Below are 24,693 nucleotides of genomic sequence, written 5' to 3'. Positions count from 1 at the left end.
ACAATTAAGTCTTATCTTGATGTGGTTCATGAGTGGAAAGTTATTCTCCTGTAGTTAGTGTGTCATATAAACTTATTTAATCAAAACTTTATATATTTATTTAACATCATACTTAGGTAATTGTTTGTAATAATCAGGAGCATGCCATAGGAGATAGTGGTGATAAATATCTAGATCTAGTCTCCATCCATTCCTTGAATATGTTGTCTGGAGGCATCTTATAAATTTTGCCCGTGATAATTATAGAATATAGTATTCAGTGCAGGGGTCCTTAACCATCACGTAATGAATAAAGAAAGTAGTTATTTAATTTATTTCATAATAGGTTGTTTCATTCTTAAATGTCTATTCTCTTAAACATTTAATATTGAGACAGTAGAAAACGGCAGAAAAAATGTGTGCACCACATTTACTCATACTGTACCCACAGAAAGTTGCAGATGATTTTATGGTTGGATCAGCATCTTTTTCATGTGCATATACGTATATTTTTAGGACTACATTTATTTGATAAGTGCTAGGATGTGAACTGTGTGGAAATAAATGGAAAGGCTGCAAACCAGCCCCTCTGAGATGATTCGGAGAGACTCCTCACTCAAGCTTCCTGCCAACTGGGCAGGTTTCTCACACATCCCTAAATCCTTGAGGCAGTCAAATGTTGCAGCAACATTGTCAGATTGCAAAAACAATAGCAATAGAGCATATTAACTGGAGAAATAAAGGATCAACAACAGATCCACGAGGGTGGTGATCCCTGAGGCAACAGATCCAAAGCTCATTTAGAAAGTGTTTCCCTTGGAAAGCATGATACAAACATAATAGCTTGCTACTCTTTCTAAGTAGTCTAATGATTTCAAAGAATCATGATACCATCCAGGGAAGTCTTTTGCATTGTTAAATAAGTAATGTGAAAATGTTTAATGAATCAGTGATAAGTTTACTAAGTATGTCTATGATAGTTGTTGAGTTGAAATAATTAGGCATTATTGAAATGCTATGGTTTTTATGTTTGCTTTCAGAAATCGATGAAAAAGATTATAGTTATCAGGGATATATGGTGAAATCCTCTTGCACAGAATGAAGCATTAATCCATTGTTTAGCATGACTCATTCAAAGTTGTTCATGGTTCAAAATTGAATCACATGTATTTCTTGTGATTTCCAAACTCAGGGAACACCATGTGGACTTGGAGGCCCTGGAGTGGCCGCCAAGTATCCCTGGCATGCCTTAGTCTCATATGTGGATGAGCTGACAGTGGGTGGGCGGAGAGATTCCCAAGGCAGATTTATGGACAACATAAGTTCTTTTCCTGGGTTTGGCCGCCGGAAGCCGGACAAACTTCCTCAGAACTGCTTCCCTGATCACTGTTATGATAGGTATGTATTTAATGAGCCATTAATATTTTAGGTCAATTTATTTCTGTGATTAATTTTAATTTAAGTTTGGCTTCATCAAATGTATTGAAATAACACTTTCATGTTGCAATGGGAATTGTAATATTTACATTTTTGTATTCGCTAAGTGAAAAGCTTTTGAAATTAGTATAAATTATAGGCATTGGCTGTCCATATAGTGTTTCTAGATGAGTTACAAAAGTTCTTTATGACGTACTATTTCCTTAATATATAAATTCTTAAATTGAGATTATGGAATATTATCCAGTAAAAATTAGACACCTGTTAGGAGCAGAGAATATTCTATTCTAATGTAAATTGAATGTTTTTTGTTACATCCAAAGTACAATATTTGACTAAATAAATCAAAACCTTGAAGAGTGGAAGCTTAATATAATGGGAGCTCACAATCTAAATGACATCTCTTGCTACTTCAAGCTCTCATGTAACCAATTATTAGTTGAATCCTATTATATTTTGGATAACCATCTCTTTGGGCATTTTATGACAAAGGAATAAGAATGTCAACTGTGAAACTATGCGCAATAAATGATGATACTTTTTTATGACTTTGGAGGATATCCATATTCCCTTACTTTAATACTATATTAATTAAGTATTTACTGGTCCATCTTGGTGACTGTTTGATATCATAAATATGGCGTATCATTGGCTAGAGATTATGCATCACTGGTATGCATTGGAAATATAATTGATCAATGTAAAGATTAAGAACATTTCAATTTCTTTCTTTTTTAACAACAGTTTTAAAATTTTAATTAATTGCCTAAACATTTCTAGAGGGACAACATATTTTTTCATGTCATACATACCTGTAGTCATATTTCCAGAGCAAAATTACCAACAATCTAAGTTTGTTAACACACCATTAATAAAAGTAGACAAAGACAATTTTTATTAATGTGCAAAAAAACCACAGAACTAACAGACTCTCATGAGGCAACTAAAAAGCCCATACCAAGTGATTGTTTCAGTACCAGATCTTCCTGGGAAACCATAGCCTGCACCTGATGTGTGAATTTCACATGCCATCGGGCTTAGTACTGGGCGAACTCTACCATCACCTACCAAACTGACCTTTGGGTTGATTACTGTGTTTATTGTTTTTTTATACCATTTCAATCATTCTGATCTGGACCATCTCCTCATATATTCGTCATTGCTGTCATCATGTGAAAAACTTATGTTATTCTTGAATGTTGTCTTCTAACTGGCTTTGAACAAGCATTGCAGGGAAAACATTGAAATAAATCATTATGTCCTTTTTGTTGCTGATTTCATTTAAGCAGAAATGTATGTATGACAAAGTGATGGTTGGTTGAATAATTTTGTGTTCAAGCATTGCTATTATCCTCAACAACCACCACTTTTCAGGGACACAATATCCAGAAATTGTTTTATAAGAAAGAAAGATATACTAGAATGCTTCTATTTCATCTCCTTAATATGCAAAAAAGTAACATTATTTATTTAAGTGTCTCTTTCATATTGGGGATTCAGATTTTTGCAAGCAAATCACACTTTTTTCTGATTCCAGTCAGGGGCTTCATGAAATTTTGTCGGTATTAAATACCTTTTCCAGCTCCTGATCTCTGCTAAAAATTAGAGTTGAAAGGGCAGATTATGTGAGGGACTCCACAATTGAAATCCAAATCCATTTCGTAGTAATTGTGGTAACATGGACTGTGTGAAATGCTGCCATGCAGAAAATAACCAAACCAATAATCTTGTGCAATGAATGACGTAAATCACAAATTGCAGCCTGAGATGGCCATAAAATAAAGATTCAATTTTATAGTCTCCATGTATATTCAGATGTTATTCACTCATAGAACACTAGTATTATTGAGCAAGCACTGTGGACATCATGTGTAGGCTTCACTATTTTCAATTTATTTTGAATGTGAATCATGGAGCAATTAACTGTACCATGGGCTTTACTCGTTATATGCTGTGCTCATTATATCAGGCCTTTAGGAATGGAAATTCGAAGAAATACACATGGTAGTCAATTGGAAAGAAACTAAATTCTGGTACATACTGGCATATTACTTATTCCCAATCTAAAATTAGACTTTAACTTTCTCTGTGAAATTCAAAGAATCTTCTCTTTGGATTAAATGTATCTTATCTTTGGCTTTAAAATATCTTATATTTTAGTGCATTCAAATTATTTGAAAATTAAGTATTTCATTTGGTAAAAAACAACAAAATGGGGTTACATACATTTTCAATGTGCATTGGACCTAAGTTTTTTTCAAATGGTGGTAGTTTTATTTTAATATTAGTAATCTGTCCTCAGCCACCCTTCCACATTTATTGAACAAAGTGAAGGATTGAAGTGTATGTGTGTAATATTGAAGGTGCAAATGCTGCCATGCCTGGATGCTCACACCTGCTGGGATACGCTGGAAAACTGTGCGAACCAAGGTTCTCCGAGTGGTCGACACTCCCGCCTTTGAGTGGCTTGTGCTGGTGCTTATTTTTGCATCCAGCATCACCCTCTGCTTTGAGGATGTTCATCTGGAGCACAATCCTCCCCTGAGAACTGCCCTCTATTGGACTAACCTTGCATTCTGTGCTCTATTTTCTATTGAAATGGTACTTAAGTGGCTGGCCCTTGGTTTTTGGAAGTACTTCACATCGTTTTGGACAATTCTAGACTTCGTCATAGTGTTTGTGAGTATTTTTCACTTACTGAATGATATTATCTGGAATTTTAAACTGTAATTATTTTTTTATGCCGCCTAATTGAAATATTTTTCATAGATCTGAAAAATATTTTAGGAAAATAAAACTAATAAAGACATTTACAGCCAGCATAGACAATTACAATAAGGTTAAGCTATTAAAAAAACCTTTGTATTGAAGGAAGGTGCCAGTTATTATGATTTCGTTACAGGCAAATGATACAATACAGGCAAATGATACAATTATTGGCATAATCACTTTGTTTTTTTTTCAGCAATTCCTTATAGATTTATATACTTTTGCACCTTACTTGCGCTATAATTCTAATGTCATGCCTCTTCATCATCGAGTTACCAAATATAGGGTGCTCCTGGTATTGACTTTAAAGGAAACGGATGAGCTATTCAATTTTGGTCATAGCAATTGGTGCTACACTTGAAGTACACTCAATTAGTGGTCTAATATTCACTAGCCCATTCAACAAAATTACTTGAGTCTAAATTTTACGGACAGATCTGGCAACATCACATCTATTGCCCTTGGTTTTTTTGATACAAATGGACAACAAAATATTACTGATATATTAAACTCATTGAGTGAGGGCAGATTACTGTCTGAGGTGCTGATGACCAGATTGTATCTTTTGGTATAAGATAGCCAAGTATCCAGTTGTATATAAGTGTTTCTTGATAAAGTAACCCCAAAAACGTAGATTATAAAGGCTAAAAATATCTATTAAAACTTGAATGCCTACTTTTGCCTTTTTTATGCAAACAACCTTATAGGGAAGGGAAAATACAATTAAAGGTAGGGATTTTTGGGAAATGATTTTTAAAATGGGTAAATCACATGAACCTTTTTTCTGAAAATGGTATAAGAATGTTTTGTTTGAGATGCTCAGCTACCCATACATAAACTTGGATTACAATACAGGAACCTGAAATACCATTTGTTGAATTGATGCAGAATAACCCTTATTTAACTGTTTATATAGGTATTACATTCACTAATTTCAAGCCAGTTATGGCACATAAAATTAAGTCTGTACAAAATTCAATGCTTACTAACTCACACATTTTTATTTATTCACTTTTAGGTTTCTGTGTTCAGTTTGCTGATAGAAGAGAATGAAAACTTAAGGGTTTTAAGATCTTTAAGGACGCTCAGAGCCTTGAGGCCATTACGTGCCATTTCCAGGTGGCAAGGAATGAGAGTATGTTGCAATACAAAATCATTGGGACACATTTTTTGGATTTGAAAAGTGAATTTTCAAGTTTGTATGTGCATCATAGTAAAAGTACTACTAGGTTAAGAGCATCTAATGACATCCATATGTGTGTACACAAGAACAGTTAGCAAAACTGTAAAAATTAAAATTGTTTTCATTTTCTTTTCAGATTGTAGTCAATGCCTTAATGTATGCAATTCCTTCCATCTTCAACGTCTTGTTGGTTTGCCTTGTGTTCTGGCTTATTTTTTCTATAATGGGGGTGCAGTTTTTTGGAGGTAAATTCTTCAAGTGTGTTGATGATGAGGGAGAGCTTCTTCCTATTTCTGTGAGTTGTTTATTATTTGCTTTTCTCTTAACTTTATTGATTAATTCATTTGAACAAGTTTCCATGTCAAAGAGTTAATTATAAGCTGATTGCTTGTCTAGCATCATTCCATTTTACTGTGGCATTCATGCGCAGACCATGATAAAGTAAATTCCTTCATTAACACTGTCATAGTTGACTGAGTAATGGTATTGATTACTTTAAAGTTACATGAATGATCTTTTGGTAGTTGAAATGAAGTTTATTCCAAAGGTTAGCATTATTGATAGATAAAGTGGCTTACAAGTGTTTTACAAAGAATATTGTGACATAAGCTCAGGACTGTATATTAAGTTGAATAACTTTATGCCTAACTTTTTTGATGCAGTCTGGAAGTCTTACACAGTGGTGGTTATAATGGAAAATACATCATGTGAAACCTTGAGTTCACCTAAATGTTTTTGGTCTTGACCTACTTCTAGATAAATGAATGCAATTAAAACTTAAATCTTCATTCCTGAACCCAAAATTAATGTAAGAACTCACCATTTCAATGGATGAGAAATCAATTCTATTATAATGCTTTCTCAGTTTTGGTTCATAATTTGTTTTATATTTTTTATTTTTATATAATGTAAATTGGCCCATTGAAGTTATGTTTAGCAAGGGATGTGGTTAGTAGTGGAAAGGTGAAGTTTATAAATTTGTAAATAATCATACCGTTGGTCCAAAAATCTGAATTGCGCCAAAGATTGTTTTTATTTGCTTTTCCAGCGGGAGCCCTTTCATTCAGTCACCTAAAATATCACCACAGCATATTATTGCATTTAAATATTGTTTTTTATTATGGTGAAAAGGTCAAAATAAGTAGAAACACTAAGTCATAATCTGGAAACCTCATTCACTCAGAAGATGAAAACCTATATAAATTTAATTTATCAAATTTTAAATTTAACCACAATAGAAAAGAGCATAATAAAATCTAGTGCTTGCTGTGCACCTCTGGCTGCTGAGTTTGTTTTGCTGATGGCTGCCAGCTCACACAAAACTGGTAAACATGTATTTTGAAGACCTAGCAGTGATTTATAAGTTGTTCGAAGAAAGAACTTAACCCCTGCCCGCTCTTGTGATGGCTTCAAAAGCAAAAAGAAATGAATGTAGAGCTAAGGAAAGAAATCTATTGAGTGGCTACGAAGTAGAAATTCAGTAGGAGACACCCCATGCATGTTGTACTATGAATTGAGGCATGCAAATGCATCAGTTCTATGAACTGTGCATGAGATGAGGTGAATTAAAGCCCCAATGATAAAAAGTCATTAGAAAAGTAAACCATCATGCACAAAGATGTTCTGCAAGAGCTTCTGCTATTGATTACCCCTTTCATTGAAAACTGTCATGTGAGATTCTATTTCATCCCGAGTGGCTCAAGCAGCTACTTTGTCGAACCTGGTTACTGGTAACATATTCCAGAACCTCTCATATTCCAGAAGAATTGTAGATAACACTTTGTCATGGTTGGAACCCTATACTTGGGAAGCATTTGTCACAACCTTCAGAAGCAAAATTTTTTCTCAGCCAAGTTTATTTGGGTAAAAAGATGTGCCTGAATAACTCTATTGTATTTGTCATTATCCTCATTGCATCAGTACTCTAATTTTGGATATGAATTGCATATAAACAAGTTTTCCCTGCATATGAGTCAATCAATATTGCCCTTGTCTGCAGATTTCCACTCATATTTCAAAAGATCTTCTCAAAATAATGCAACTCTGATATGGACTAATGACTTGAAGTGCTGCTGCTCAATGGTGTGGTTGGCTGATAATGACAGCCATCAGCAAAACGTGTAGTTTCCAGCAGCATTTCAAGCAAAAATAATGAAGAGCACTCAGCAAAATTCCACAAAATGAATACATCAAGGAAAAATGCACCATGTGAACTAAGACAAATTTGAATCACTGGAAAAAGAGTGGTCTAAGCCTCATAGTTGTGAAATGGTGGAGATGATAATGAAAAGGCAGCTTATTTTCATTATTGCTCATGTCACTGTTTGATTTGGGGTCCATTAATAGATAGTGGAGATTTTCAGCAAAAAGAAACACTTATTTGGTGACCTAATGGCATTGGCATTTTGTCTTAATACACATCTTGTTAATACCTATGAGTATGAGTATGAGAATACCTTCGACATTTTCAGTGATGTGGCTTACTTATTCCTATTTATTACAACTTCTTGTACAAAAATATTGTAAGCATTTATATTTTTTATTTTATTATAATCCTCTTGAGATATTTAATTCATAAAAAATGAAAAGACTATTTCCATACTATGGAAAGACTACTCCCATTTCTATGGCCATATTTATAATGTATGTTAGTAAAGTAAGTCTTCAATTTGCATAATTTTGGTAGCTTACCCACAAACAAGTTGTAATCAATAGCTTTTCTCAAGTATGCACAACTTTCTAATTCAGTTTTCAAGAAATGCAATTAAATACTTTGTGCAATCGTATTTTTCTGGTTTATTTACAATTGTTTCTCACCACATATTTGTCATGATTATTCTTGTGCTTACTAGTGTAAATTCATTCTTGCCCTGTTTTAGAACAACAAACTTGGGGAAAAAAATTCTGTAAAAAAATGTAATGTGGTGAAAAATGCCAGAGACCTTCCATTTAGAATTTGCTAGGTGTAATATTTTCATCAAACAACCCTTTGTCTCCAGCTACTGAGGAGAAGGACCACAATCTTAGTAGAATGACATTGTATGCATTTAATCTGCCATCTTTCATTATCCATTGCAGAAAATCACTGTGACCAGGACTGAGACAATCAGTTTTTTTCTGGGATAAAGTTATTTTTCCTCAATGGAATTCTGAGACCTTCTAACTTTTGTTTTAAAAGTACTTACAGTTAATTCTTTTTAAAGCCATCCATTCTTGTGCCATTCTGTTGCATGGGAGAGGATGGTAAGGGAGGTTAAGGTTCAGGGGGAAAGTCAATGTCACTTTATGCACAGTAACTAAGCTATATGCTGTTGTGTTTTGGTTGGGTCTCTCAATGGCAGTAGTTGTTTTTCCTCTGGTGCTTGAGTCAATGCAATGATCCACTCTGGTAAATGGCACCTCTCCTTATCATATAGCATAGTAGCACAGTGGTGTTGCCTCACTATTCTTCATAATGTTCAGCCCCATTACAATATTGTGATTGGGTTTAATTAGCTAAATATGGTATCATAAAAACATCAACAGTATCAGAAAATGTTTTACAATAAGTAGCAGACATTCTATTTGGCACAGGTGGCTGTAAATTTTAATACAAACATTTGTATAAGACTAGGGAAATAAATTGATCTTTAGCCTCTTTTAACCTTATATGAATTAATTTTCAAGGAAAGGGTAGTTTCATTGTTTCTAAAAATTAAGATGTGAACACAAGTTTAGAAATTAGTGCATTGTTAGATTCAAGAAATAATGTTCATAAACATTTGGGTTCAGATTTTCAACATTTTGTATCAGGCACACATTTCACATGATTTTAGCTGATATCTCTTATGTAAACAAAGGGTTTTGTGTATGTACTTTGGATAGTTTTCAATTACATAGTATTTTTCAAATGTTAATGGATTTTGAGTAAGCTAGTCTAATACATTCCTTTTTTCATTTATAGCAAGTCAATGACCGCTACGAATGCCATTATTTGAATTACACATGGATAAACTCCAAAATCACTTTTGACAATGTAGGAAATGCATATTTAGCTCTTTTTCAAGTGGTGAGTATACTTTTTTATCAGGTCTAAAATATTCCATGAACTTATGTGACCTTTTTTGTTGGGATGCTGATTTAAGGGCCCAGTATTCTATTGTTTGGATTGGCCTTTTTTCAAGCATACCTGAAGTTCAGTTTCATGTTAAATAATACATTAGGACTCATTAAATAATAATTTTGTCTCAAAATTTTAAATGAAATAGAGAAGAAATGTTGTAATTTTAAATTTAGAATTAGGGAAAAATATAATATTTTCAATGGGAATATATCTTCAGGTTTGACCTTAGCCTTCAAATTACTAGATGTGCAATATACATGCTGGGCTCTCTTGATGAAAATCACAGGATAATCATAGTGTGACATGTATGCCTCCTCCTGAAGGCACTCTTTTCTCTTGAGTACAGTAATCAATCCAAAGGTTGGTTTAATTAGTGAATTTAAAGTTCACCTCACTAACAATAAGACTAATAGTTTGTGAAATTCAAATACATATTCAGAGTTGGGGGCTGTTTGACATACCTGCATGGCCTGTGATCTTTCAGGTAGATATTTGCTACTGAGGTAAGCATGAAGCCTGAGTCTTGGTGGTGGTATCCGTTGGCGCCATCCATATTTGAATTTAGGACTTTATTGTATGATATCTAATGCTCTACTCTCTAGGCTACATTACCGTCAAACATCTTTCTGGTGAACTTTAAAATCAGCACTCATGAGATGTCCATTAATGAACCCTAGTAGATAATTATACATTTAGGGTTAGAATTGTGTTCACTGTTCCCATTAATAAACATTTTTCACATCCAATAATAAAGACTCCCATTAATACTCCTGATAAAATTCTAATGACAGTAAAGTACAAAAAGGCTTTTCTAATGGAGTGTATTCATTTTGTTCATGAAAAAATTACAAAATTATGATTTTCATTGTTTACTTGCATAAACACAACGTAAACCATTATCTAATGTTCAACATTTTCTCTATCCTGTTACCATTATATAGTAACACAGTAGTATTCACTACTGTGTATGAACATTTATATTATTGTTTACTCATACTATTTTGCCTTGTTATACTGAAGATGAAATATGTATTTAGAACTGTCATGTGCTCATCACACTTGTGCTTCTTTTGTTAGGCCACATTTGAAGGCTGGATGGAGGTGATGGCAGATGCAGTGGATGCCAGAGGAGTGGACCTTCAGCCAGAGAGAGAGGCTAATCTCTATGCTTATTTGTATTTTGTTATATTCATAGTCTGTGGCTCCTTCTTCACACTCAACCTCTTTATTGGAGTTATTATAGACAACTTCAACATGCTCAAAAAAAGGGTAGGTGAAAATTTGTACCTTTTGTCAGTGTCATCTTTGTTGTCTACATTATTCAATAGGCTTTTACTAATATTTAAAAAATTGATACTAAAATCACAGTTAATTAACAAACTGCTAGTTGAATATTCAGCTGTCGTTCAAAAACCTATACTTGCATGAAGGATAAAGCTAACAATCTTTTGCATGCTGTAACAGCATGCTGACCACTACATTAGGCCATAGCTTTAATCTAGAGATGTTGTGGATGGATTTTAATTCTTTAAGCCCCAAATGGATGATCTATTGCCCATTATTAGTATTTCATCATAATGTTCAATATCACAGTCTATTTCATTAAGTGTTTTCTTTCATTATATTTCTCCTGTAGAGATATATCAATTTGAGGTGAGTTTTGATTGGTCCCAGAAAACTGTTATTTAAAATTGTGCTTTCTAAAGAACTCATCAATTTGAAGCCTCACAAAACATATTTATCTTACAGAAATCATTCCTTAGCTCCTCAATCATGTCATCCAAAATGTGTAATCTCTATTGAATTTCTATTCATTGATATCCACATTCTGAAAATAACACTTGGGAGTTCTCTGGATTACTTTCTGCTGCTGTTGACTTGGCAGTATAAATATGCCATGCAATGATGACTTCTGGGGCCCTGCCCCATATGCTGCTCAGGCTAGCATGAATGGGCTTGTATGCATTCCCTGACTTATAAATGGATTATGTCTCAAAGACCTTTGGCCCATTTCTCAAATCTAGAGTCTAGTTATCAAGTCCTTCTGGGTTGCACAAATGTAGTCTGCTGAACATGTTTCTTGCCTACACTAAATAATATGTGACTTTGAAAGGTTATATTACATTTAAGATTGTATTCAAAGGACTTTTAAATTTAAAATTTTAGCTTTTAAAAATGGGCCCCAGGTTCTTAGTGGAATGATCATAAGTCAGACATATGCACCTGTCATTAGCATGGCTAGAAAATCAGGTTCTTGCCAATGAAATATTCAGTTTTACAGCAATTTAATATCAAATATCCACTAATTTCATGCACAGTATCACTAATAGGTATATGTAGCATGACAAATAAATAGTTATGCAAGGCTGAAATTCGCTCAAAAAAGTAGCCCCTTTGAACTATTTAAAAAGTCATGCTATAATTTATGGTCAACTCTTCATTATTTCATTCACTCGCCATGAGGATAACATGAAAAATGATTATGGAACTCTCAAATAATTACTGCTGTTAATTACATAAAAAACTATACAGTTGATTCAATTTACCATACTACCTGTGTAGGCAATGAACTTACAGGTTACTATCAAATTTGTTAGATATAAGTGCAAGTGTTCCTAAGTTTTTCATTCATGGTGCCATATTGTTCCACAATATGTCAGGAAATTTTACTATCTCTCAAGAAAATAAACTTAAAATGTATGACCTAATGTTACGAGGGTCATTTGATATTACACTTTGTTAGCAAACCTTACTCTGGTGTCAGCAAAATAAAACTTTCACAATACTTATTAGAAAACATTCACATTTTTTTAGGCCGGTATCTTTCTCTTATTTGCACAATTGTTGTTTCAACATGTTTATCTATTGGGACTCCTAATTCAAAAGATAAAGGTCTTTCTTATATTATTATCACTTTATTTGTTTTGAAGACAAACTTATTAGTAAACTTTTTCTTAAGTAACTATGACTAACAACCTGCGGAAAAGATGACCATGTGCCAATTGAATGAAATATTAATTTTTTGTTCATTCATTGTCTCCAAGGTGTAGATTTGATGATCTCTGTATTCATCCTAGATTTTTACTGTGCATTCTGCTTGTTTTAAAGACAGTGGTTAAACTGTTATCATATTGCAAAATTGAGGAGAAAGCAGAGAATATGCTATTCTATTTTAGGTGTAGAGTTTCGACACCAACAACTTTAATTTTTCAAAAATAGCCAACTGTTCAAATGCCAGTAATTTCTTTAATATTCTTTTAAGCAAAACTGTACCATGTTGATTTTTTTATTTCCAGGAAAGAACCTGTATAATCTTGCTTTACGGTATCTTTTGCAAAGTTAAATTATCACTATGCAATAAGACCATTCTTATGCCTTTGAATGTCATGTTTGGTATTCTCATGGCCAAACATCATGTTTTGTAACAGAATTATATAGTTAGGCTGTGCGGGGAAAATTACTGTACTTAAGGGGATGATTTTCAGTTCACCTTTGTTGTTAGCTTTTTGAGAAATAGACACTTCATACCTGTGCAGTATTGCTTTCTAAAGAACAAACATTCTCACTTTCCTGTAACCAATCTCATCCTCTATGATGTCTTGATTGGGTGAACAATTGTTATTGCTCCCACCATTAGAGTGCAGAGGTGACTGGTATGTACCATCTCTTCAACCGTGACAAAGGTTTAAGCTATTGGGGAGGATATATATGAACATAAAAGAGACTGAGAAATAAAAAAATCAATGATTTCATTCCATTATTTTCATAAAATATTTCAAATGTAGTCTTGCATTCTTCACTAGTATGATATCATTTGAGTCTGCACTAAAAGTTAAAGCAGCTAGACCTAGTTCATCTATCAAAATCTACCAAATAATGACTATGAATTAAGATGCTTGGATAGAATTGTAATCTGCACCTTTGCCCTTAACGGTGAAAGATTCAAACATGTTACGTAGCAGGTCACCTTTTTTTCATCTCCAATTAAACTTTTATTAAATAGCAGTTTTCACGTTAATTATCTCTAGTAGGAGTGTAAGCAGCCAGCATTTTTACTATTCAATCTAAATGAAGGTTTTAGCATAGGCATTGCTATTTTTAAATCTTAATACAGGTCACTTATAAGGAGTATAAAATTTGCAAAGGTGTGATTGAATAGTAAATATTGTGTTCTGACAAAATAAATTGGATTATAATTTACATTTATTTGTTCTCTTACTATTGTCTATTGTATATTTACAGTATGAAGGAGGAGTTTTGGAAATGTTCCTTACAGAAAGTCAAAAGCATTATTATACTGCAATGAAAAAATTAGGCAGAAAAAAGCCTCAGAAAGTAATCAAAAGACCTAGAAACCAGTTCTTGGCCATGTTTTATGATCTCTCTAATTCAAGAAGGTAAGTCTGCTTTGTGTTTATGGTTAATGATTAATGCATAATTAACTCTGTTTCCATTAATGTTTGTAATTTTTTGTGAAAAGACTTTAAAATAACATCTTAATTTTCAATCCTGACAGGTTTGAAATTGCCATATTTGTGTTGATCTTCCTGAACATGCTCACTATGGGTATTGAGCATTATGGCCAATCCCATGCCATATTTTTTGTTCTTGAAGTAAGCAATGCCTTCTTTACCACTGTATTTAGTTTAGGTAAGTATGTGGAATGGCAAAATTAATGCTGAATATGCCCAATGATTTCAATCATGCTAAGTGGTTTGGTTCTTATTTCCAGAGGCTATTGTCAAGATAATGGGTCTTCGTTATCATTACTTTACTGTGCCATGGAATTTGTTTGATTTTGTACTTGTGTTGGCTTCCATTTTGGGCATTGTGATGGAGGACATAATGATTGACCTCCCTGTCTCCCCCACATTGCTGCGTGTTGTGCGAGTCTTCCGCATTGGCCGAATCCTAAGGCTCATCAAGGTTTGCTACTCTTTAATTTGAAATATTTTAGCATATTATAGATTATTATATAATTACAGTAGAAATCGATTAATCTTGATTAAAAAATTTTAGTTGAACCTGTCTAAATTTCCAAAATATAGTGTAGAGGTAATCAAATGTGAGGTTTCAGTTGCATACTAAACCATCAGCATTTTTCTCTGCAGGTGCACCATGGGATAGAGCTCTATTCGACAGCAGTTCAGTCTATTATCCATTCTTATACTTTAATGATCATGTAATTGGAACTTTCCATTAACATTCGTATATTTTATGATTGTAAAACTCTGTACCAAATGTAAATATTCCCATCAACAAATTCAGGGACCACAAATGGAGCTAAACTTTTCAATGAGAAACATTTGGCTCTTATGATAAAGCAATATGTAGTACACGGAAACTTTTGCTTCACCCTTGTGCTTGCATTGCTGAAACAGAGGTTTTAGAGTAGTAAACATTTATCATATAGAACATTTTAAAACTCAAAGCTTACTAAGTGAGATATTAAGGATTCATTTGCTTATTGCCTTCCTGACAAAAGTCGAAGTCCATTTATTATTGCCTTACATTATTATTATCGTTGTACATTATTATTGTCTTACAAAATGATTATAATTGTTTTAGCTTACTAATCATGAACAATAGCTTTTTTGAGCCAATATATATCGGCCCGCCACACTTTTCGCTTGAGATGCAAAAGCAAATAATCAGCTGGTGCACTAAAAGGGTTAAGCAACCCACTACACCACTATCTTGATGATCGGTTTTTTCCATTTATGCAAATAAATTTGGTCAAATGCTTTTATAAGATGTTAACAATATGATTCTTGTGTATCATAACAAATGCATTCCTGTGCAATACAATATTGTACAAATGAGTGGACTCTGCTCCATCAGAAAAAAAATGTAACCAACTGCTTCTTCATGAATGCTGTTTTATTATTTATTTTGATTGAAAATCAAAGATAAATCTTAAATCAATGGTCTTGTATATTTTAGGCTGCCAAGGGCATCAGAAAGCTGCTATTTGCATTGGTGGTTTCATTGCCAGCTCTCTTTAACATTGGTGCTCTCTTGGCCCTCATCACATTCATATATGCCATCATAGGAATGTCTCTGTTTGGCCATGTACGCCTTCAGGGAGCACTTGATGATATGGTCAACTTCCAAACCTTTGGGAGATCAATGCAACTGCTCTTCCGGTTAGTACACATTAAATCATTCATTTATCCTTTATTTTAAGATTGTTTCATAATTGAGTGAGTACATTTCCTTTTTTTACCTTTTTTAATGCAAGTTTAATTGTTGAAATTGTCAAAATCAATTCCATAATGTATTGGCATAAAATGTAAGTTTGGGTATTTAATGATTAAAATCAATAACATTCCCTAGTTGTGTTCATTTGTAAAACAGCTCATTGTATATATTTTTTCATCCATGGTAGCCTTGATACATGAGATTTAACTGTGCATATTGAGCCGAATTGCCAGATTGAAATTGACATCATCACAAAATGTAACTTGTACTTCAAAAACATTCAGTGCATCATTACATGATGCTTCTTTTGTGGGGAGGGAATAGAGGATACTTTTGCAGCCTCCCAAACTGTGTCAGAGGTGACTCAAAAGGTGGAGAGACAGCCCCTTAAAGAAACCCCTGCTAGTTTGATAATATTCTTCAGCATGTAGCTCTTCCTAATGTCTGGAATAGCCTGAATGCCTGGATGTGGTCCACCTGTCCATTTGCCAAGCAAGGTTACCCATGGAGGAGAGAAAAGAATCCGGGTGGCAGAAAACCTCTGTTATTCAAAGGGCATCAGAATCTCAACGAAGGCAGGTCATGAAAATTCACTTTGGCGTTTGATTCACTCAAACAGGAAGGATGAAGCTACCCCCTCAAGGTCAATCAGCTTCCACAGTATACACATTCTGGTTTGTAAGTAGTGTGGGTGTCTGTGGAGGTAACGCAGTAGGTGTATTGGCTTTGGAGGGGTTTTGTGCACTAGAGACCTATTCTCACGTGGACAACTGGAGCTACATCTCTTTGATTTACCTTTGGCTTCCCATTTGAGGCTCCATGGAGGGTGGGGAGATCTTGAGAGAAGAAATCTTATATGGGATGAAATCTTTTCTTGTATGTATTACCACCTTTACCTCCAACTAAACTATCCTGTCTTCTTATGAACTGGCGGAGCATATATTTCCTGCTCAACAATAAATATCTTATAATGAAATGTTCAAAAGGAGGGGAAACTTTTACCAAGGTATCCCCTTTCCTAATATTACAAGTTTTTTCTAGTTTTGTGTCTGGAAAACTTAAATTCATCATAAAATTGCATGATGAAGTGAATGCTAATAGAAACAGCAAGAAAAAAGTAGAGTGAACATCTTATGGAACGATTTTTTAGTGACCTTTAACCAACTGAGGCAAGGAGGAGGGTTTCTTGGTCAGTGGTGAGAATATTGTATTTACAACAATTGTAAAGTTTGGGAAGGAAAAAAAGGAACTTGGCAACTACCATTCTGTATCACTTTCATCAACATGTCATTGCCATATTTTTCTAGATAGAAAAGGCATGCATCAGAGTTTAGCATTATACAATTTTAGGCTCATTGCACAAATGAAACTTAATGGGAAATTTATCTATTTATATTCAGGCTTTTTAACTCACTGTTTCTTTATGGTCAGAGAAGGCAAGAAAATAGAGTCCCAGGGCACAGCTAGACAAGTCCAGCTGACTTTGAACAGGTTAGAAGAGCGGTCCCAATCCAGCAGCTCTTGTTTTTTCACTCAGAAAACTAAATGCATGAATTTCTACCAGGTGCGAGAAAATGTTATTCCTCCAGTACTTCATTTGTGTTGACAAAATCTCACCTGGAAGGTGTTTGTGGAAAGTATTTGTTTCCTTTGAATGGTTTTATACTACCAATAAAATCGGTATGAACCCATTTGGTTTTTAGGGTTTAGGATATGTAAGAGTAAATGTTTTATGCATCTTAGACCATTCAACTTAATAAAGAAAAGTCCTCATGTGTGACCAAATTACCAAGATTTCATCAATTAATAAGCATCCTTGTTTTAATGCTAATTTTAATCCTTGCTTTGTAGATCTTTTTAACTGACGGACAAAGGTGATGAAGCCCCTTAGTATTGTTTTTATAATTTTATCGAGGACTTTGGTTTCTGGCTTCCAGATATATATCGTGCAGCATACTTAGGCCATCCTTGGAATATTCTACAGCCAGAGTACCCAACACTGTTTATGCATCCCCTTAATCCCTAATGGCTGTAGCTGAGTACAGGTTGTGATTCAGGGAAACCTTAAATCAGCATTTGGACTTCATCCAAGTATAGACAAATTGGTCGAATTTGACATGTGCCTGTGCTATGGCATCATCTTCAACATCCTATCATGCTACCATTAAGGAATCACTGAGGATCGGACCATCCTGATAGCCTTTTTTTTGCAGGATAAAAACAAATTCATATGAGGAGCATGAGCCCATATTTCCCGGCCATAATCAAGATGGCTATTGAAGAGAATATGTCTATGGCTCTTGGATTCTCAAAAAGTATTAAAAGGTTTAGCCTCCTCAAATTGACTACAATTTTCGATAATTTCCTCTAGACCTCGCAGACATAGGATCTCTACCTAAGTTTAAAGTCAAGATAGCCTAGCAGTTGGGCAGGTTTAGTTCTGATAGATTGAAATTTTAGGATACAAATGAATTGCAGAGTTAATCTCAGTATAAACAAACCTTAACCTTATATCTTTCATTAACCAGGAGTCATCAATTGTTTACTGTGGCATAAGTTGCTGTAATCTTTTGCATTTCATTTTGTACTTCTGTTTTCTGGGGACATACTACCCTTCTTTGGGTGACTTTTTTAAAGAAAATTTTTTACAAAATGTAAGCTTCATGTTGATATGGTGGACATTTTGATTTTGTATTAAGAATAGCAATAGGACTAAACTTGGTTACAGATTTACTATGAAACAAATACTATATTAGTATTTTCTTTTATCTTTTATATCAGGTTGATGACGTCAGCTGGGTGGAATGATGTTTTAGAATCGTTAATGATTCAGCCACCTGACTGTGAGCCTGATGACTCCCAGGATCCCAGATTTCCCAATGGAGACTGTGGTCATCCACTGCTGGCAATCACATATTTCGTTTCATTCATCATCATCAATTACATGATTGTAATTAATATGTATATAGCTATCATTCTTGAAAATTTCAATCAAGCTCACCAGGAGGAAGAAATAGGCATTGTTGAGGATGACCTGGAAATGTTTTATATTCGTTGGTCCAAGTAAGTGTAAAGATCTATGAATATCATTCCTCATTACACTCTTTTGTAGCAATATTTTTTCTAATATTAGCATAGTAAATATTTCTGCGTGAAGTTCATGCTGTAAATGGGTTGTTTGATATTGAGGATTCTTACCACGGTCTCAGTACATCAATGAATAAAATTGATGAACAAAATTCTGGATGAAAGATTTTTTGGGTAAAAATGTTCTTTGGGATAATTTGTGTGCTAGTTATCATCATTTTATGGAGTTCACTGTGTCATCAGGTTCATAAATGTTGTATTTACTTGTGATTCTCTTGTTTTCCCTATCTAGGTATGATCCTCATGCTACACAGTTCATTGGATTTTCTCAGCTGTCAGATTTCATTGCCAGTCTTGATCCTCCCTTGGGAATACCAAAACCTAATACAGTGGCACTTGTCTCCTTCAACCTGCCCATCGCCAGAGGAAACAAAATCCACTGCCTTGACATTCTTCATGCACTTGTGAAACATGTTTTAGGGCATGTAGAAGAAAATGAAGAATTCCACAAAGTAAGACCCCTTAGTAACTTCATAATATTTCAGGTGTTCTCCAGATTACAAATTACCTAAGATAAGTACTGGTTATCCATGGTAATTGAGGAAGGCACCAGCAGATAATTGAATATGATGGGCATAAGTTCATAGCCTCATGGCTTTTTTGTTCGTTGGCATAATAATGATTGTCTCCGATTCATTGCATTATAAATTATTTGTATTTCCTTCATCATTTGTGGTGATTAATTATGTACATATTTTAGATACCTATGCCTTATAATCATGTGGAAAAATAAACAAGGCTTCCTGGAATATAATATTACCAGTTGAAAAATTCAGGCAAAATTAGTCAGGTAGTGACCATTTGAAATCATTTATCATAGGAGAAAGTAAATTATTTGACTGAAGTGAAAGCTTTTCTAGTTGAGAAAATATGATTACCCAGAGTTGGTAGGTTAGAATGTTAGGAATTGGTAGGTTTTTGGAGCTCTCTTTAACTCTGTGGAAATATTGATGTTCTAAAATTATTGCCATCCAGCTGGTGCAGTGTGATTACATTCTCACTTTAAATTAAAATGTTTCATTTTTTTAGGTGGCTTGTGGTAAATAGTCTAAAGTGTACTCATGATGATATAAGAGGTAATTGTTTTCATCTTTCGGGTGTGAGTGTCTGTTAAGGAGATGCTGCACCTGACATCAAGATAATAAATTCACTACCCCCTCTTACCAGATCCATCTCAGATTGGAATGTAATTGTTGTGAGGGATCCTTTTTCTCCTCTATACTTGCATTTAGGAATGTAATCTTTGGCCAGATACCAAGCTCTTACGTTGCCTTATATTTTTTCCATTGGAATATCTAATAACTGACCCAAAATTCAGAAAACATTATTATTCTGAAAGAAAATTTTGATTATCTTAGAAGATTGATGCATTAATAGTAACATTTAAATTGATCAAAACTTATTGCCTGGCCATAATTTTTAAAAATTCTTCCGCGTCAATTTGGTTCTAATTTGAATAAAATGTAATGTGCCAAATAAATAAAGTAAAGGTAGCTATTGCTTACTCATAATCTATATGTGGTGCCCTCAAAATCCTGTTCCCTGGCATTTTCCAGTAAAGGATTTCTCTGAGATTTTTAACTCTTGAACTAGACCCTCATAAAAAATACTTGGTGCAAACTTAAGGCATAATATGAGGGTGACTTGACGCAATCGGCAGATTCTATTTGAGAAGAGATTTGTCACCCCACTTCAGCATGCATTGGTGTTTCTGTGTTTCTAGAGTTTTGTTTCTTGAAAAAGTGTTTGGTGGGTTCTTGTAAATATTAATAAAATCATTTCACATCAATAATGCTACTTCTTTCAGCAAATTTAATTGCTAGATGTCAGCTATTACCATATTTCCAGACTCCTTTATTTGTGGCACTTTACGATGACTTTGAAAAGCTCAATGTGAATTTTACCACATAATACTGGGCAGAAAATTAGCCTTCAGCATCGGAGGAATTTCATGCAAGATCTCACAAAATTGATTGTTAGAAGTGCAGCTCTAATAATCTAACTATATTTGATAAAAGTTTTTCAATATTTTTTAATATTTTCACCTTCAGAACATTCCCTGAGTTTGTAACAAAATGCTCAACATAGAATTTTCTTTGTGTGCTAGTCTGATGCAATAGATATTAAGAGTAAATGATCAAAAAATATAAGTGTGTCATTGAGTTCACTTTATATTATTTTCACAGTAAAATTGCCATTGTGAAATAGTTCAATCTAAGGCAGGGACCTATATTGATGAAAATTTAAAAAAATGAAAGTGATTAGGACTATAATTCAGTTTAATTTTGTGTAATGAAATATTGAACGCTATGCGATTTGGGATTAAGGTAATGAAATGTCAACATAATGATTGGTAATGACCCAGATATGAATGTGTTTTAGCTTTCAATCCCAGAAGTCTTCTTTATTTTGATAAGAGTTTCTTTAGTAAAACTAATTTAATCTCACAGTTCATTCTTATTTTTGTTAACAGTTACAAGAGCAGATGGATGTCAAGTTCAAGAAGCAGTTCCCGACTCGGAAAGAACTGGAAATCATTTCTTCCACTAGAATTTGGAAACGCCAGGATAAGGCCGCGAAATTGATTCAGAGCACGTTTCGTGAATATGTCAGGTAAGAAAATATTTTCTATTCGTGTTTAATAATAATTGCATTAATTTTGTAGTATAATTGTTACTAGGTGCATGGTTCTCTAAGCTGCTAATAAATTTTTATATTCTCTCTTAGTTATTTGAGGACAAACTAATATATCTAGTGTCATTCAGTTTTTTAAGAAGAAACTTGAAAGATTGACCCGCATCCTTTCAAGAGATAACATGTTTAGGAAGCAGTGTCCAGTGTGAATTACAACATTATTCTTTCAAATCCTACAACATTCCCCGGTAAATATTTACTCAGATTTGCTTGCTCTGGGTGGAATGTTGAGAGACAAGTGTAGTTTTCACTTTTATAATTGCCTCTTCAAGTCCTGATGTATGGAAGGAATCTTTCTTCTTCAGGGTGCAGTTTTCCTTAATCTGACCACATTTGATAGATCAGTTGACCATTTTCTGGAAAGCTTGTTAAATAACACTTTCATAATATTTGTTGCAGCATATATTGTTTGCAGTCTTTCAACCTCTAAAGTAGGTGTGGATTTGTTTTTTGCCTTTATGAAGAACATAATCTCATATTTAATGTTTTTCAGATACATATTCATAAAGCATCTAGATTCTTTCTGTCATGTCCTGATTACATATAAATGATCTTTTAATCTTGTCCAATTCATGTAATTGTTCTCAAAGTTATCCAAATAAACAAAGCTAGGTGAATTCATCTGTAAAAAGGAGGTGGAGTTGATTGTCTTGTTAAAAAATATCATGCCTTGCTTAAGTTGCTTGTCGCAGATCTCGACAATGTACCAAATCATGGAGAATACACTTGGAGCAAATATAAATTCTCTGCGGAGGTCTCCCTCAACAGATTCTCTTCCCTCCCTCACATTCTCCTTCTTCCAAGCCAGACACCCAGGCAAATATCTAATGTTGGATGTAGCCATTTTTTCCTTTTGAAAAAATGACCTTATGTCAGACATAATTCCAAGGAAAAGTGGAAAAATCCACGAAAATCCTTCCTAATATTTAGCATGGATGTGCAATGGACGCAATTTAGCAATTTCCTACAGGGGCCTGGAGTTCTGAGCATGATAACCAGTGCAATGTCCAAACCATGGTTAATCGTCTTATCTCAAGTTTCTGTTGTAATGCAGGCTGCATAACCACTCAATTGTTGATTACTCGTGTGCATGAAGTGTGTCACTCCTCTACAAGATTGGGACCGCTTTTTTCATCCTAATTACTTATGGATTTCTCATTGATTTAAAGGCGTCTCAAAGATCATGAAGCTGCAGAGCTTGAGGATGGCCAAACACAGACCTCAAGCCCAGGGGGATCATCAAATCAGCCCCACCATGGTCATCAGCCCTGGCATCGTCTCTCTCAGTTCCTTCATGTTAGGCGTGGGAGCACCAATGCAGGCCGACGCTCACTCAATGGAGGTTCTCGTGATTCTGGAGCCAATGGTAGGAATCAACTTCAGAGTAAGATTGTCCTAATGCCATCTCTATTAGTACTATAAATTTTGGTCTCAGTTGTTAATTAATCTTAAAGTGAAAGGCAGGTTAGTTAAAGTAAAATAATTATTTATAAACTTAGCAGTTAGGAAAATTAATTATAATATGTATTTAGTTATTGCAGTCAGGCTAACCCCTTTTATAAGGACATATAAGTTTTAAGTCAAAATGGTGATGTAGATGATATTGATGCATTGAGGAATAGCTTAATGTTAAATTTTTGTAGCCATTGTACATATCCTGAAATTTCATGTCACTGTTCATGAGCACACCAGTGTAATTCCAAGCAGTGAGTGTTCTGCCTTTTTTTATATCCAGGAGAACTAGATCATGAGCTATCCCCCTTGAATGCTTCCAAGGCACTCCTTGTTTTGTGAATTAAAGGCCTAGACAGGATTATCTAGTGAGCTACCTGCTATCAGACTAAAATGGTTTAGCTTGAAACAATATATAAATCCTAAAGGTATTGATACTGTTCATTAATAAATGACTATGCAGTAGAAATACAGTAAAGCCCTCGTTCTGCTTTGGTCATTGTGGCTCTGAATCGTTTGGTCGGCTACAATAAAATCAAGAAAGTGGCCATCAGTAGTTATTAATAGCATACCCTTTTCAATGCATTTTATAAAGTATTTCAATGAAGATGCTAAGAATGTAAATAAAGTGGCTTTCTGCTAGTAAATACCTGTTGCATATTGACTGCAGCTGTCTTTAAATGTTGAATAACATAGAAAATAATTTGATGTTTCTAATCTAGTTGGTTTCTACTAAAACCTTCCTAAAATTTGAGAAAATAAGATTTGGTATGATAATTGTTTTGTTTTAGTGCTCAGGTCTAAATGCCATCTGAGAGTTTACCTTTTCAAATCAAATATTAACTCCTAACATTTTAGTTTGCAATTAGTATATCTGCAGGTGCGACTTGTTTATTAGTATGCTGATCAAAGAATAGTTAATACCTAAATAACTCTAAACCAAACTAAAATTGAATCATGCAAGTTTTCTCACTTCTTCTGGTGACCACCCATAATCTCTCTTCTTTCGGACACTGTTGCTTCATGCCATAAATGCATATACTATAAGGAAGCATTCTGATGTGCAAATGTCTCTTGCCCATGTTGTACAGTCGTTCTCCCATTAAGCCAGTTGTTACATTGACTGGTTAAGTAAAGCATGGGGCACTTGCACTCTTTTCTCCCATAGATTTTGACTGATTGATGAGGTGACATTTTTCCTTTCATCCATCTTACTTTACTAGTGGTTTTTCTCATCTCATTTATTGATTTGCTGTGGTTGAATTGTTAATAATCTTAAGTAACAACAGGACCATTAAGTAACAATATGCTTCTTTTCATATAAAGCCAAATAAGGAGTGTTATCTAACAATTCAGGCCTGCACTTTGTCAAAGTTGGCTGATTTTTCAGAAAATCTTCATCTTGTTATTTAGCACTAATGTTTTCTAAGTATGTACATACATTTTTTATTTTACCTTAAGCATTCTTTCTGTGGTATTTGTAAATCACCGTTTACTTCTTTCACTGGTCCTCCTCTTTTCATTCAAGTCTCTCAAGACTTTTATTTCCAATTAACAACACGTCTATTCTGTTTTTCACTCATTGTTGTGTGATAATGGTTAATAAAATGAAATGAAAGCTAAAACAAAGGCTGTCGACTGAAACTTCAGAATCTTTATATAAAATACTCCTGTGCTTGCAGTTATTGGGAAAAAGGGTTTACAATAATGAACTCGGAAAGAAATTTCA

The 24,693-nt window shown here is 34.1% G+C and overlaps 1 protein-coding gene across 1 annotated transcript in view; it reads left to right on the top strand.

The window, feature by feature from the left end:
* The window catches only part of LOC139694182 (sodium channel protein 60E-like), a 283,656-nt gene that overhangs the window by 206,605 nt on the left and 52,358 nt on the right, over nucleotides 1–24,693 (top strand). The window contains exons 19-32 of the mRNA XM_071592651.1: nucleotides 1,172–1,377; nucleotides 3,780–4,095; nucleotides 5,204–5,320; nucleotides 5,505–5,663; nucleotides 9,312–9,416; nucleotides 10,548–10,739; nucleotides 13,713–13,867; nucleotides 13,987–14,120; nucleotides 14,203–14,396; nucleotides 15,414–15,616; nucleotides 18,453–18,734; nucleotides 19,051–19,270; nucleotides 21,292–21,431; nucleotides 22,682–22,878. Of these exons, the coding sequence (XP_071448752.1) occupies nucleotides 1,172–1,377; nucleotides 3,780–4,095; nucleotides 5,204–5,320; nucleotides 5,505–5,663; nucleotides 9,312–9,416; nucleotides 10,548–10,739; nucleotides 13,713–13,867; nucleotides 13,987–14,120; nucleotides 14,203–14,396; nucleotides 15,414–15,616; nucleotides 18,453–18,734; nucleotides 19,051–19,270; nucleotides 21,292–21,431; nucleotides 22,682–22,878 (2,620 nt within the window). The remainder of the gene's footprint in view (nucleotides 1–1,171; nucleotides 1,378–3,779; nucleotides 4,096–5,203; nucleotides 5,321–5,504; nucleotides 5,664–9,311; nucleotides 9,417–10,547; nucleotides 10,740–13,712; nucleotides 13,868–13,986; nucleotides 14,121–14,202; nucleotides 14,397–15,413; nucleotides 15,617–18,452; nucleotides 18,735–19,050; nucleotides 19,271–21,291; nucleotides 21,432–22,681; nucleotides 22,879–24,693) is intronic.

The sequence above is a fragment of the Hetaerina americana genome, unplaced genomic scaffold, assembly GCF_022747635.1.
Source record: "Hetaerina americana unplaced genomic scaffold, ioHetAmer1.1.p SCAF_1, whole genome shotgun sequence".
Classification (NCBI taxonomy): domain Eukaryota; kingdom Metazoa; phylum Arthropoda; class Insecta; order Odonata; family Calopterygidae; genus Hetaerina; species Hetaerina americana.
The sequence above is the reverse complement of the archived record's forward strand: the minus strand, read 5'-3'. Positions and strand labels throughout refer to the sequence as shown.